The sequence below is a fragment of the Pogoniulus pusillus genome, chromosome 30 (assembly GCF_015220805.1).
Source record: "Pogoniulus pusillus isolate bPogPus1 chromosome 30, bPogPus1.pri, whole genome shotgun sequence".
NCBI classification, from domain to species: Eukaryota; Metazoa; Chordata; class Aves; order Piciformes; family Lybiidae; genus Pogoniulus; species Pogoniulus pusillus.
Genome location: NC_087293.1, coordinates 14,226,144 through 14,241,413, shown reverse-complemented (window position 1 = coordinate 14,241,413; position 15,270 = coordinate 14,226,144). Strand labels below are relative to the sequence as shown.

General features: G+C 43.5%; 1 protein-coding gene across 1 annotated transcript in view; it reads right to left on the bottom strand.

Annotated features, from left to right (window-relative positions):
- Positions 1–3,798: 3,798 nt before the first annotated feature.
- The window catches only part of TAOK3 (TAO kinase 3), a 107,889-nt gene continuing 96,417 nt past the window's right edge, over positions 3,799–15,270 (bottom strand). The window contains exons 17-21 of the mRNA XM_064168712.1: positions 14,216–14,419; positions 10,618–10,857; positions 9,223–9,435; positions 8,149–8,331; positions 3,799–6,391 (exon numbers count right to left, since the gene is read on the bottom strand). Of these exons, the coding sequence (XP_064024782.1) occupies positions 6,230–6,391; positions 8,149–8,331; positions 9,223–9,435; positions 10,618–10,857; positions 14,216–14,419 (1,002 nt within the window). The 3' untranslated portion in view covers positions 3,799–6,229. The remainder of the gene's footprint in view (positions 6,392–8,148; positions 8,332–9,222; positions 9,436–10,617; positions 10,858–14,215; positions 14,420–15,270) is intronic.

The following is a 15,270-nucleotide window of genomic DNA, read 5'->3' as shown; positions in this document are numbered from 1 at the left end:
AAAGGGGAGAGGAGGAAGGAAAGAAGTAAAAAAATTTCTGATCAGAGAAAAAGAGTTAAAATACAATATGAAAATAAGTCAAAGCTCTCCTTAAATTCCTTCTATACACAAAATACACCATTTGACAAAGCCCAATTTGTGCTACTGGGGTTTCCTTGTGGGCTCCTTTGCTTTGTTGGGGGCGTCTCAGTATTAGCTTTTTACAGTTCCTTTTTTTTTCCATTTTCATTTTTTCCCTTTTTTTTTTCCCCCTCTTTTTTCCTCTTTTCTATTTTTTCTTTTTTTTTCCTTTTTTCTATTTTTCTTTTTTTAAAATTTTATTATTTTTTATTTTTATTTTTAATTTTTTTTCCTTTTTAGTTATTTTAAATTTTTCCTTTATTTTCTTCTTTCATTTTTTCTCTTTTTTTCTTCTTTTATTCTAAATTTTTCCTGTATTTTCTTCTTTGTATTTTACATTTTTCCTTTATTTTCTTATTTTATTTATTTTTTCTCTTTTTTTCTTCTTTTATTTTAAAATTTTCCTGTATTTTCTTCTTTTATTCTAAAATTTTCATGTATTTTCTTATTTTATTTTAAATTTTTCCTTCATTTTCTTCTTTTATTTATTTTTTCTCTTTTTTTTCTTCTTTCATTCTAAAATTTTCCTGTATTTTCTTCTTTTATTTTTTTTCTTCTTTTATTCTAAAATTTTCCTGTATTGTCTTCTTTTTATTTTAAAATTTTCCTGTTATTTTCTTCTTTTATTTTTAAATTCTCCTTTATTTTCTTCTTTTATTTATTTTTCTTTTTTCTTCTTTTATTTTTTCCTTTATTTTCTTCTTTTATTTTAAAATTTTTATTTTCTTCTTTTATTTTTTCTTTTTCTTTTAATTTTTTCCTTTTTCTTCTCTGAATTTTTTTCTTCTTTTATTTTTAAATTTTTCTTTTTCTTGTATTTAATTTTTCCCCCTTCTTTTATTTTAATTTTTTCCTTTATTTTCTTCTTTTATTTAGATTTTTTCCCTTTTTCTTCTTTTATTTTTAAATTTTTATTTTCTTCTTTTATTTAATTTTTAAAATTGTCTTTTTTTCTCTTAAATTTCTTTTTTTTCTTCTTTTTTTTCCTTTTCTTCTCATGATATTTTCTTTTTTCTCCTCTTTTGATTTTTTTCTTCTCTTTTAATTTTTTTTCTTCTTTTTTTGTTACTTTTTTAATTTTCTTTTTTCTTAAATTTTCTTTCCGTTTCTTTTCTTCTTTTTCATTTTCTTTTTTTCTTCTTCTTTATTTTTTATTTGCCTTTATCTTTCTTTTTAAATTTTCTTTCTTCTCTTTTTTTTCCCCCCTTTAACTCGGTTAAATTTCTTTTTGTGTTGTTTTAAACCACTTTTCTTTCTCTCTTTGTTTTGTTAAATGTATTCCCATTCCCTGCGACAGCAGAAAATGCTTTTATGATACAATCACAAAGACACCAAGGCGCTGAGGGGCGGTGCTCATCAGCTCACCAAACTCCCCTGGGCATGGTTTGCTCCTTTAAAAAAACCCCAACCCCACCAAATCCCCACCCCCCCCCCTCCCCCCCCCCTCCCCCTAAAATAAAACCAACCCCCAAAAGCCATCATCTCACCACTGATATGTACAGCACAAGGAAGGTTCATTTTTTTTTTTTGTGGTTGTTTTTTTTTTTTCCTGTAAAATGTATCAAATTTTTTTTTTTTTTAGTCTTTTTTTTTCTTTTTTTTTTATTTTCAATCTTTAATAAAACTTTTTTTTTTTTTACTTCATTTTTATTAATTATTCCTGATGAATAAATACCAAAAAAAAAAAAAAAATCAGAAAAAAAAAGAAAAACCCAAAAGGAAAGCAAAAAGGTTAATGCAGCAGCTAAGTTAAGGTAAGGCTGCGGATTCCAGCTCTCTCCCCCTGGGGTCGCTGTTTGCTTGTCTGGGTTGTGGTTGGGATCACTCCTGACTTCTGGGGTGCTTTAGGCTGTTTGGAGCTCTGGGACACTTCTTAAAGGTATTTAGAGAGATTTTATTTTTCACAGGATATTCAGGTTTTAAAGATTATTTAAGGATGATTTTTGGGGGGGGATATTGAATTGTTTGAAGAGAATTGTTTGGGAATATTTAATTTTTTTTAGGATAATTTTAATTTGGTTTTTTTTGGCTATTTTTTTTTTAGGGTAATTTTTGGGGAGGTTTTTTTTGGAGATGATTTTTTTTGAGGGGAATTTTTTTTTATATATAATTCTATTTTGGGATTGTTTTAAGAATTATTTTTGGATTTTTATTTAAGAATTATTTTTGGGGGGGTTATTTTTTTTTTAATAATTATTTTTGGATTTTTATTTATTTTTTATTTGAAATCACTTTTTAATATTTATTTTTTGACTTTTTAATTGTTTTTTGAATAATTATTTTTTTATTTTTATTTTTTAAAATTTTAAATCACTTTTTAATATTTTTTGACTTTTTAATTGTTCTTTAATAATTATTTTTGGATTTTTATTTTTTAAGTTTTTAATTAATTTCTAATATTTATTTTTTTGACTTTTTAATTGTTGCTTTCTTAATTATTTTTAGATTTTTATTTTTTTATTTGTAATTATTTTTTAATATTTATTTTTTGACTTTTAAACTTTTTTAATAATGATTTTTTTGTTTTTAAATTATTTTAAATATTTTTTGATTTCTTAATATTTTTTAATAATTATTTTTTTAATTTTTAGTAATAATTTTGGGAATTTTTTTATAATTATTTTGAGGATTATTGTGATTTTTAAAATATATAATTATTTTTGAGGGATTATTTTGATAATTTTTTGGGGATGTTTTTGGATAATTATTCTTTATTTTTTTAAATGTTATTTTTTGGATAATTTTTTGAGTGATTTTTTTTTCATAATAATTTGGGGGGGGGTTATTTGATAATTATTTTGGGGGATTTTTGTGGACAATCATTTTGGGGATTTTTTTGGGGGGGGATTTTTTGATAAATGTTTTAAATTTATTTTTAAAAATAATTAATTTTTTAAGGATTTTTGGGATTTTTTTAGGAGTTTTTTTAATAATAATTTTTTTTAGGTTCTTTGATAATTATTTTTTGGAGATTTTTTTGGACAATTTTGGGGATTTTTTTAAATAATTATTTTTGGGGATTTTTTAAATAATTATTTTTGGGAATTTTTTTAAATAATTATTTTTGAGGATTTTTTAAATAATTATTTTTGGGAATTTTTAAAAATAATTATTTTGGGGAATTTTAAAAATAATTATTTTTGGGGATTTTTTTATAACAGGATTTTTTTAATAATTATTTTTGGGGATTTTTTTATAACAGGATTTTTTAAATAATTATTTTTGGGGATTTATTTTGGATAATTATTTTGGGGAATTTTTTTAATAAGTATTTTTGAGTATTTTCACATAATTATTTTTGGGAATTTTTGGGAGAATTTTATTTTTTGGGGGTGGATTTTATTTGATGAATTATTTTGGGGGATTTTTGGTGGCAATTTCTTGGTGGGGATTTATTTTTTTAATCATCATTTTTTGGGGGATTTTCTTTGCATAATTCTTTTTGGAGGGGATTTTTGGAGGAGATTTTAAGTATGTTTTTTTTAAAGGGTTCTTTTTTTAGGATATATTGGGAGGGGAGAGTTATTTTTGCAGGATAATCACCTTTCAGGATACCTCTTTATGGATATGAATTTTTTTTCAGGATATTCTTTCATTTAGGATATTCACTTTTAGGATATTCACTTTTAGGATATTCACTTTTAGGATATTCACTTTTCAGGATATTCACTTTTCAGGATATTCACTTTTCAGGATATTCACTTTTCAGGATATTCACTTTTAGGATATTCACTTTTCAGGATATTCACTTTTCAGGATATTCACTTTTCAGGATATTCACTTTTCAAGGATATGTTTTTTTAAGGTCTTCTTTTATTTAGGAAATTCACTTTTTTAGGGCATTCACTTTTTAAGGATATATATTTTTTTTTAGGATATTATTTTCTTTGGGATACTCTTTAGGATATTAACTTAAAGGATATTTAAAGGTCTTTTTCTCAAGATATTTTTTTATTTGGTATATTATTTTTGGATATTCACTTTTTTAGGGTATTATTTTTATGTGATTTTTTAAATAGGATAATCACTTTTAGGACATTCCTTTGTTTGGATATTATTTTCATAAGATATTCACCTTTTTGGGATATTATTTTCACAGGATAGTCACTTTTTTGGGATATTATTTTCACAGGACAGTCACCTTTTGGGGGAGATATTACTTTTATAGGATAATCACTTTTTGGATATGATTTTTATAGGATATTCATTTTTTGGGGGGGATATTTTATAGGATATTCACTTTTTTGGGGGGGATATTTTTATAGGAGACTCTCCTTTTTTGGGGATATTATTTTTATAGGATATTCACCTCTTTGAGGATATCACTTTTGTAGGATACTCTCCTTTTTGGGGGGATATTTTTATAGGATATTCACTTTTTTTTGGAGGGACATTATTTTGATAGGATATTCACCTATTTGGGGATGTTTTTATAGGATATTCACTTTTTTGAGGGATATTATTTTTATAGGATATTCACTTTTTGGAGGGATATTATTTTCATAGGATATTCAGCTTTTGGGGGGATATTTTGATAGGATATTCACCTATTTGGGGATATTTTTATAGGATATTCACTTTTGGGGGGATATTATTTTTCTGGGATATTCACCTTTTGAGGGATATTATTTTTATAGGATATTCACCTTTTGGGGGGGATATTTTTATAGGATAATCACCTATTTGGGGGGATATTATTTTTATAAGATATTATTTTTATAGGACATTCACTTTTAGGCTATTCCTTTTTTTTTAGGATATGATTTTTAGAGGATTTTTATTCTTATAGGATTTTTTTTTCAGGATATCATTTTATAGGAGATTCAATTTTTTCCAGGAGATTTTTTTCAGGGGATTCTTTTTTTTTTTCAGGGGGATTCTTTTTCTCAGGCTATTAATTTTTTTTCCAGAAGATTCATTTTTTTCCCCAGGAGATTAATTTTTTCCCAGGAGATTAATTTTTTTCCCAGGAGATTCTTTTTTTCCCAGGAGATACATTTTTTTTCAGGAGATTTTTTTTGAGGGGATTCTTTTTTTTTCAGGGGATTCTTTTTCTCAGGCTATTAATTTTTTTCAGGAGATTAATTTTTTTCTCCAGGAGATTAATTTTTTTCTCCAGGAGATTCATTTTTTTCTCCAGGAGATTCATTTTTTTCTCCAGGAGATTCATTTTTTTCTCCAGGAGATTCATTTTTTTCTCCAGGAGATTCATTTTTTTCTCCAGGAGATTCATTTTTTTCTCCAGGAGATTCATTTTTTTGAGATTCATTTTTTCCCCATCAGATTAATTTTTTCCCCAGGAGATTCATTTCTTCCCAGGAGATTCATTTCTTCCCAGGAGATTCATTTTCTCAGGCTACTCATTTTTTTCAGGCTATATTTTGAGGCTATTCATTTTTTTTTCCCCCCCATAGGATATTTTTATTCAAGGATATTCACTTTTTGGAGGCCATTTTTATCCAAGGCTAATTCATTTCCCCACCCTATTCATATTTTTTTTCCCCAGCCTATTCTTTTCCAGGAGATGATTTTTTTTTTCCCCCTGCTTGTACTTTTCCCTTGGTGGCAAACCCACTCCTTGCTCACAAGCAACAGACATCCACTTATAATCTTCTTCTTTGTTTTTTTTTGCTCTGTGTTTCTTTCTTTGGGGATTTATTTTTCTTCTTCTTTTTACTTTCCCCTCTCCCATTAAAATCACCTCCAAAGTTTTACGATTCATTTTCACTGCAACATATTTTTTTTCATCATAGCACAGAGACATCACAACTGTGACAAACTATGGAACAGACCTCCCTGCACCGGGACTGACACAGGGAGGAAAGGGGGACCCCTGATGGAGTTAATATACAGGCACTGAGTCCGACACCATGTCAGCAAGAGAGACAGAAAGAGAGAGAGCACACCCGGTGCCATGGGGAATGTTGGGTTTGCAAGTTTGATCAGTATTTGTGGTTGCCTTTTTTTTTTGTCTTGGGTTTTGTTGGTTGGGATTTCTTTTTTTTTTTTGTGTGTGTGTTTTGTTTTGTTTTGTTTTGTTTCCTGCTTTTTTGTTTGGTTGGTTGGGTTTTGTTTTCTTATTTTAAAATGGCAAAGAACTCTTTAAATCTCATCTATAGTCCTCCTTAGGATATTCTAACGTCACCAGGTTCCCGAAGCCCATCCTCAAGCTCTCCACGTCAAAGGTTTCGATCTCTCGCTCCTGCCTTTCCAACAGGAACTTGATCCTCTCGCTGCGTTCCTTCTGGAGGGCTGCGAGCTCCTCTTCGATCTGAAAGGAAGCACAGACAGCAGCCTCCTCAGCACAGCAGCACCGACCCTGCCCGCCTGCAGCAGTGCGCACCCTGCTTGCCTGCAGCAGCTCCCACCCTGCTTGCCTGCAGCAGCACCGACCCTGCTTGCCTGCAGCAGCACCGACCCTGCTTGCCTGCAGCAGCACCGACCCTGCTTGCCTGCAGCAGCACCGACCCTGCTTGCCTGCAGCAGCACCGACCCTGCTTGCCTGCAGCAGCTCCCACCCTGCTTGCCTGCAGCAGCACCGACCCTGCTTGCCTGCAGCAGCTTCCACCCTGCCCGCCTGCAGCAGCTCCCACCCTGCCCGCCTGCAGCAGCTCCCACCCTGCCTGCCTGCAGCAGCTCCCACCCTGCTTGCCTGCAGCAGCTCCCACCCTGCTTGCCTGCAGCAGCTCCCACCCTGCTTGCCTGCAGCAGCTCCCACCCTGCCCGCCTACAGGCGAGACACTGGCACAGGTTGCCCAGGGAGGTGTTCAGGACCAGCTTGGATGAGGTCTTGAGCGACCTGTTCTAGTGGGAGGTGTCCCTGCCTGTGGGAGGTGTCCCTGCCTGTGGCAGGGGGGTTGGAGCTGGATGATCCTTGAGGTCCCTTCCAAGCTAAACCATTCTATGGTAGGCTTTGGAAGGGACCTCCAGAGATTGAGTCTAACCCCCTGCCAGAGCAGGACCATACAATCCAGCTCAGGTCACATAGGAACACATCCAGACAGGGCTGGAAAGTTTCCAGAGGAGACTCCACAACATCCCTGGGCAGTTTGCTCCAGGGCTCTGTGACCATCACAGTAAAGAAGTTCTTCCTCTTGTGCTGAAAGTTCCTGTGCTGTAGTACCCACTGCTCCTTGTCCTGTCACAGGGCACAACTGAGAAGAGTTTGTCCCCTCTCTCTTGACCCCCAGCCCTCAGGTATTTGTCATCATTGATTAGATCCCCTCTAAGTCTTCTCTTCACCAGAGCAAACTGCCCCAGGTCCCTCAGCCTCTCCTCACAGGGCAGTGCTCCAGCCCCTTCAGCATCCCTTGGCCTCTCTCCAGCAGATCCCTGTCCCTCCTGAACTGGGGAGCCCAGAACTGAACACATTGAGTCCAACCAGGCAACTTGTGGCAGGACAAGAGGGCATGGCCTGAAGAGCAGGAGAGGGTTAGGTTGGATGTTCCTCCTTCCTCACAGAAAGGGTAATCAGACACTGGAATGGACTGCCCAGGGTGGTGGTGGAGAAGATTGGATGTGGCACTTGGAATGATTTAAGGTGTTTAAGGAGAGCTTGGGTGTGCCCAGTGCCATGGGCTGGTCCATGAGGTGGTGTTAGGTCACAGGCTGGACTTGATGATCTCAGAGGTCTATCCCAGCCTCTGTGATAGGCCAACTGCCACAACCACTGAACTGTATCCTGAAGAACCACTTCTACAGACCTGTTGAACACCTCCAGGGATGGTGACTCCTCCACCTCCCTGACCACCCTGTTCCAGCACCTCACCAAGCTCTCAGCAAAGAAGTTTCTCCGAAGATCCAGCCCCAACCTCCCCTGGCTCAACTTCATCACAGAATGTTAGGGCTTGGAAGGGCACCTCTAGAGATCACCTAGGCCAACCTCCCTGCCAAAGCAGGGCCTGAAGCCCATTTCCTCTCATCCTGCTGCTGGTTACTTGGGAGACCAACACCAGCTCCTTTCAGGTAGCTGTGGAGAGCACCAAGATTCTCCTTAGCCTTCTCCCCAGCAGCCCAGCCCACACCTACCTTTTGCTCCAGGTGTGCCCTGCGCAGTGACACCCGTTGCTCCAGCTTCTGGAGTTCTCTTTCATGCTGTGCTTCTGTCTGCATCTTAATTTTGCTCTGGTATGCGTTGAGCAGCTCCATCTCCTGCTGGAGTTGCAGTCTCAGGGCTTGGCATTCTGCTTCTTGGGCCTCATCCAGCCGTAGCTGTAAGATCAGGAGAGGTTTAAGTTGGACATCAGGAAAAGAAGTCTTCACTAAAAGGATTGTCAGGGTCTGAAACAGGCTGCCCAAGGCAGTGCTGGAGGCCCTGGCCCCTGGAGAAGTTCAAAAGCCACAGGGATGTGGTGCTGAGGGACAGGGTGTAGTGGTGACCTGGCAGTGCTGGGTTAACCACTGCACTTGATGAGCTTCAAGGCCAAGCAGCAGAATGGTTCTGTGATTCCATGACCATATGGAAAACAACATCCAGGCCTCCACCAGTTACTCCTCTGCTCTGCCAGCAGCCACACACTGCTCTTCCTTCTCAAAGCCACTGGTGTAGGTGGCAGGGTGAGAAGCAGGCAGGGCTTTGCTCACAGCTGCTTCCCCACTCACAGCGTGCTCGGAGCCTCAGAGGAGATCTAGCTCTCAGAGCCCAGCAGGGAAAGAGTGCCAGGTGCTCCTCACAAGAAGGAAAGTGCCACCTGATGCTTAGTTCACAGAACAGCAGGCTGGAAGGGACCTCAAGGACCACCTGGTCCAACCTTCCCTGGCAAAAGCGTGGAGGGTCCAGGCCCTATCCATCTGAATCCTGAAACTGGTCACTGTTGGGGATGTCACCACCTCCCTGGGGGGACCACTGCAACGGCTGATAGCCTTCACCTTGATAAACTCATCCTCTTGTGCCCAGTGGGAATCTCCCCAGGACTAACTGGCACCCTCCTCATCTTTTCTATGGGACTGCTTGCCAAAAGGGAGCCTGCCCAGGGTGACAGCGCTTCTGAACACAACTGCACTGCTCACCACCCAGCAGCTGGGACAGGGGGGAGCCAGCGAGCTGCAGCTGCCCCTCACCTCCACACACCTCAGCCAGGGACCCCCCTGCCAGGCACCTACCGCCTGCGAGGCCATCATCTCGTTGATGCTCTGCTCGTACTGCTCCGCCAGGATGGCGAGCTTCCGCGTCTGCTCGTCCTTCAGACTCTTCAAAATTGTCTTGTGCTCACTCTTTGGAGTTACTTCCAGCTGGTGATTCTTCAGTGCTTTGTACTGCTTAGTTTGCACTTTGCATGTGTCCTGGAACTGCTTTTTGATCTGCATTTCCATAGCCTGCCAAGGAAGGAACGATGTGAAGAGCACGGAGAGCTAGCTTTGGGACTGGAGAGGTTATGGTACATCCAAATGGGTGGGTTGGAGAGACCATCACAGCTCCCCTGTGCCCTGTGCTGTCTCCTGCCCCTGCACCGGGGCGAGCAGGGTATGCTCCACACACACAATGGTCTAAGCATCGGTATCAGCTCAGGCCTTGACCATGGGATGGGGCCAGGAACGGGATGCACTAAGCCCTCCTCAGCCCAGAACACCTCCACCTCCTACCCCTACTCCCTGCAGCTCACCCAGCCCATCACCCTCCTGCCTGCCTTCCAAAAAGTGAGTCCACACTCAAGTCCTCTCCTTTTTGCTGCCTGCCCCACCTTGGCCACCCACTACCTGGGGCCTGCGAACCTAAGAACTCGCAAGGTGTGGCCGAGTGGATCACAGCAATGTGCCTGCCTGGTGTCCAGGGGAGGAGCAGAACTGGCCCACAGCAAGCTCCTCAGAGCCTCTGAGCAACCTGCAGCTGAGCTGGGACAGAGCACAGTGCTCAGCACACCCAAATCCTCTTTCCCTGTTGAATTTGAGAGCAAGGAAGCATCACCCAGCCCCTTTCCATATCAAGGTTGAGGTGCTGACCCCAGCCAGAGCCTGAAGAAAGCCCAGCTCCTCAGAAGCAAACTGCCACCTTTTGCTAAGGACCAGCCTGTCCTCACCCAGCAGCCTCGATCAGCACAGCACTGGAAGAATCACTGAACAGAACTTTAGAGGTTGGAAGGGACCTCCAGAGATCATCAAGTTCAAGCCCCCTGCCAGGGCAGGATCCCCTAGGGTAGTTCACACAGGAATGCATCTAGATGGGCTCGGAAAGTCTCCAGACAAGGAGACTCCACAACCTCTCTGAGCAGCCTCTTCCAGTGCTCTGTCACCCTCACCGCAAAGAAGCTTCTACTCGTGTGAGGTGAAACCTCCTTGTTCAAGTTTGTAGCCGGCGCTCCTCGTCCTGCGACTGCACAGCACTGCAAAGAGCTTGGGAACTCTTTCCTGCAGGAGCCCACAGCCTGCCGGCGCCAGAGCAGCGCCCTGCAAAGCGACACGAGGCTGAGCGCGGCGGTTCCGCGGCGCGGAGGAGGCAGCAAGCACAGAGAGCAGGACAGAGGTCGGAGGAGGAGGAGGAGGAAGGAAAGCTGCCAGCACCTTCAGGTTCTTTGGTTGCTGCCGGAGCTCCATGAAATGCTTCCTGTGCAGCTCCCGCTCCCGCCGCTTGTTGTACTCCAGCTGGTTCTCCAGCTCAGTCTGGTGCTGCAGCCGGATCAGGTCCATGCGCAGCTTCTGCAGCGTGTGCAGCTGCCTGTACTCCAGCTCGCGTGTCGACTCGTCGTGCCGGATCAGCATGGCGTGCTCCATCTCCTTCTGCGTCCGCTTCTTGTTCAGCTCCTGCCCGGGCGACAGCACAGCACAAGACAGCAGCTCAGCAGAGAGGCTCCCCGGCTCTGAGCCGCGCATCCTGCTCGCTCCGCTGGGCGACACCGCGGGCCTGGGCGTGCCACAGGGGAACGCGAACCCAGCAGCGCAGAGTCAGAGAATGGGCAGGGCTGGAAGGGACCTCAGAGATCATCCACTTCCAACCCCCCAGCCTGGCCTTCGAAGCACCCAGGGACGAGGCTTCCACCACCTCCCTGGGCAACCTGTGCCAGTGTCTCAGCACCCTCCTGCTGGAGAGCTTCGTCCTAACCTCCAGTCTGAATCTACCCATTTCTAGCTTGGCTCCATTCCCCACAGTCCTCTCACTACCTGACAGCCTAAGAAGTCCCTCCCCAGCTTCCTTGTAGCCTCCTTTAGATAGTGCAAGGCCACAGTAAGGTCTCCTGGGGGATGCTAACCAAAGGGACCAGCTAGCCTCCGTCCCGCCCCTCCGTCCTCCTGTCGCCGGCTGCTCCGGGATCGCCCAGGGAGTCTCCAGCAGGTGGCACTGGGACCACACGCGAGCCCCGCTGGGAACCACTCCGCTCCTGAACATACTCAGAGCTGGGCTGACTGGCAGAACGGGCAACTCTTACTTGCTTTAAGGCACTCTGAGCACTGGGAGCTGAGGCTTCTCTCCTCTAGAACGGCCAAAGCAGCTCCACCACACCACAGGAGGTAACTTCACCTACCGCCATGTGCCAGGCACAGCACACGAGGGGACAAGCCTAAGCCTCAATCCTGCACAGAGCAGCTCCTGCACACAGGGACTTGCAACTCAAGAAAGCCTCCCTGAGCTCCAAGCCAAGCAAGAGGCAGGTGCCAGATTCTCCCCCTGATTACTGCTAACGTTTCTGTCTCAAGGTATCAGCACCAACCCGCGGAGCTCGGAGCTGAATCCAGCTCAGCCAAGCACTGGTTACAGCTGTACCCCTTGCTGGACCTTCACAGATGGGCTGCTGGTTTCAGCTCCCAGCCTTACAAACCCATCACTGTGCTTCATGCTAGACCCAGACAGGCACAGCAGGGGCTGCCTGGCACCATGCACACGCATCCCCCCAGCATGGGGAGGGCCCAGTGCTGGCTCAGTTGAAGGATTTGATGCAGCAGAAGCAAAATGTTTAATTATTCTGAGGTGCTGCTTGCCTGTTGTAACCCTTAACATCAGCACCTGCAAGCAGGCACCTTAGCTCCTTTGGCTGCTGCAGGTTTAAGCCAGGAGGACAGGGAAGGAAACAGGGCCAGGTCCTATCCCTGCATTCTCTGCCATAAAGGTGTTTCACACTTAAACAAAACTTGCCCCTGGACAGCCAAAAAATCAAACCCTGGTGTGCTGAAATCACTTCTCCCTTGTGCTTGCACTCCAAGATGGGGCAGCCAGCCTCTCCCCTGTCTGTTCCACACCTGATTTCAGTTCACACACCTGATTTCAGTTCAAAAAAATCAAACCCTGGAGCCAGTGGTGTGCTGAAATCACTTCTCCCTTGTGCTTGCACTCCAAGATGGGGCAGCCAGCCTCTCCCCTGCTTGTTCCACACCTGATTTCAGTTCACACACCTGATTTCAGTTCACACACCTGATTTCAGTTCACACAGAGTGCACAAACACAGGCACTCCATTCCTCACAAACAACTCCCTTTTGCACCAGCAGAACCTCTGTGCTTCCCCAAACCATCAAGTTAAAAAAAAAACCCACTCCTGAAGTGTAATTTACTTCAGGTGCCTGATCCAGTCAGTTTGGTCTAGTTAGCAGGGATGTTCCTGTCAGGAGATCAAGAGATCCTTCTGAAAATGAGGTCTCTCTTAAAAGCCTAACTGCAGGAGCTCAGAGGGGTGTTCCCTGGTTAAAACACCCTGCTAGAGAACTGCTCTCACCCCACAGAGCTTAGGTGCTGTGATAAGGGTGCCCAAATCTGATTTTTCCAGTCACTCCTTTCCAGGATGTCCAAATTAAGATGGACACTCCACCTCACCCAAAAAAAAAAGCAGCATCTGAGCAGCCCCAGGCACCTCTGAAGTCAAGGGCAGCACAGCTCTGAGCAGGTACAGGGCAGGCAGTGTTAACCATGCCAGACAATGTGATGGCAGCAGACTAAGTACCTGATTATTATTCATCTTCGAGCACTCACTCTCAGCCTTTACTAAAACACTTTCTCATCTGATCCAGAGTCTTTCTCCAAAAATAACACTCATGAAGAATTCAGAAACTCCAGTTGAGCACCACAGAAGATTCTACAAGTGATAATTCTCTCTCCAAAGTGGTGTTTGACTGCAGGCAGCCTGCGAGACAGGGGGCTGGGAACTAACGAGCCAAAGGAGGCTGCGGCACAGCTTCTCATTAACAAACTATCAGCCCTCCTGTGCCCTCGTTTGGGCACAGCCCGATGGAAAAGCAACAGCTGCAGACACGAGGGGACTCAACTGCTGGCATTTCTTACACTGGAAGCATTTCACTCTGCCACCTTCATGTTGTTCTTTGAAGGTTATGGCTGCTTTATTCCACACGTTTCAGCTGTGTAAGTTTTCTTCAGCCAACAAGCAGAACTCCTCCTGTGATGCCCTTTCAGCCATCTACCAGGTGGCTCTGGCACTCAGCATGACACAAACTGCCCTGTGCTGTAAAGAAGCCCAGCATGATCCCCAAAACCTAATGTTCAGGAGCTCAAGTGAAGCATCTGACCCAGAGTGGTGGCCTGCACAGCATTCCTGCCTGCACTTCACTGGTGTCAGCCCTCCTCAGCTAGTAAGAGCAGCACAGATAAAGCACAGATTCACAGTCTGCATCAGGTTGGAAGGAACCCTCAACTTCATCTTGTCCAACCACCCTGCAGGCAGCAGGGACACCTCCAACCAGATCTGGCTGCCCACAGTGATAACAAGTCTGATCTGGAGTGTCTCTAGGGCTGAGGCCTCAGCCACATCCCTGCGTGACCTGCTCCAGTGTTTCATCACTCTCATTGTGCAGAACTTCCTCCTGATGTCCAACCTAACTGCACCCTGCCCAGTTCCAAACCACTGCCCCTCATCCTGCCACTACAAACCCTTCTAAACAGTCCCTCCCCAGCCTTCCTGTAGGTCCCCTTCAGATAGCAAAATGTAGCTTCAGGTCTCCCTGAAGCCTTCTCTTCTGCAGGCTCAGCAACCTCAACCCTCTCAGCCAGAAGAGGTGCTCCACAAGCCCTCTGATCACCTTTGTGGCTGCTTCCTACACTTAGTTCTGTTGGGCAAGCAGGAGCAGGCAGGTGTGAACATCCCTCAGCAAAGTGCTTCAGAGCCATGGAGCTGGAGGAACTAAAAGCAAAGCTTGGGAAGGAAGTGAAGGGTGCCATACTTCCCGAATGTTCTGCTGCTCCAACTCGTGCCTTTTGATCATGGTTTTTCTCTTGAAGAAGCGGCAGTTTTTGTCGTAGTAGAGTCTCTGCTGGCTGAGAAGATGGGCCTCCTCTTCAGCCTGCGTGTGCTGCAGGTTCTCTTTATGTTTGGATATCCTTTCTTGCTTCTCTTTCTTGGGCGTGCTGTGGTCCTCGTTCATTTCCTGCAGAACAAGAGCCCTCAGGGATCACAGCCACACACCTTGCGGTCCCCACTGCTACTCTGCCATTCCACTCATGAAAGGACACCAACATGCTGACTGGCACCACCTGAGGTGCCAAAAGGAACAGATCTGGTCGTGCCCAGCCCTTCTGCCTCTAATCTTGAATTGTCACCCATCAAGGGGAGGAGGAAGAAGTGGCCATTATCATAGAGTGGTTTAGGTTGGAAGGGACCTCAAAGTTCAGCCACTTCCAACCCCTCCCATAGGCAGGGACACCTCCCACTAGAACAGCTTGCTCAAGGCCTCATCCAACCTGGCCCTGAACACCTCCAGGGAGGTTGTGGAGCACAGAAGCACCCAATGTGATCAAAGATTGACATCTCAGGGGCTAGAGAGAGCAGCAGTGGTAGGACAGCAACACACCTCTGGAGGGGAGGCCCTGGCTGGCCAGGAAAGCAATGGGGTCAAACCCCTTGGCTCCCTTCCCAGCCCCACACTTCAGTTACAGAGGAGTCAAACTTGGCCTCATTTATTTCAAGAGGACTCATGCTTGATTCTCCATCAAATCCCCTACCTCAGAGCAGAGCATGAAATCACACACCTCAGAGGGCTCTCTGCTATCCATTTCCTCACTTCTGCATTTTTAACAGCAGAAGACTCCTGTGATATTGTGGGGACACTGCACTTGAGTGCTGTCTGGGACAGGTAAGCACTGCACTAAGTGATTTCCTTTTCAAATTCATGGAAGTGATCACAGTGCCCTTAGTCCAAAGGCAGCTAAAAGAAGCTGCTCTGATGATTTACAGCTTAAGCCACACAGGAAAACCCCAAAACAAACCCAAAAAACTTAT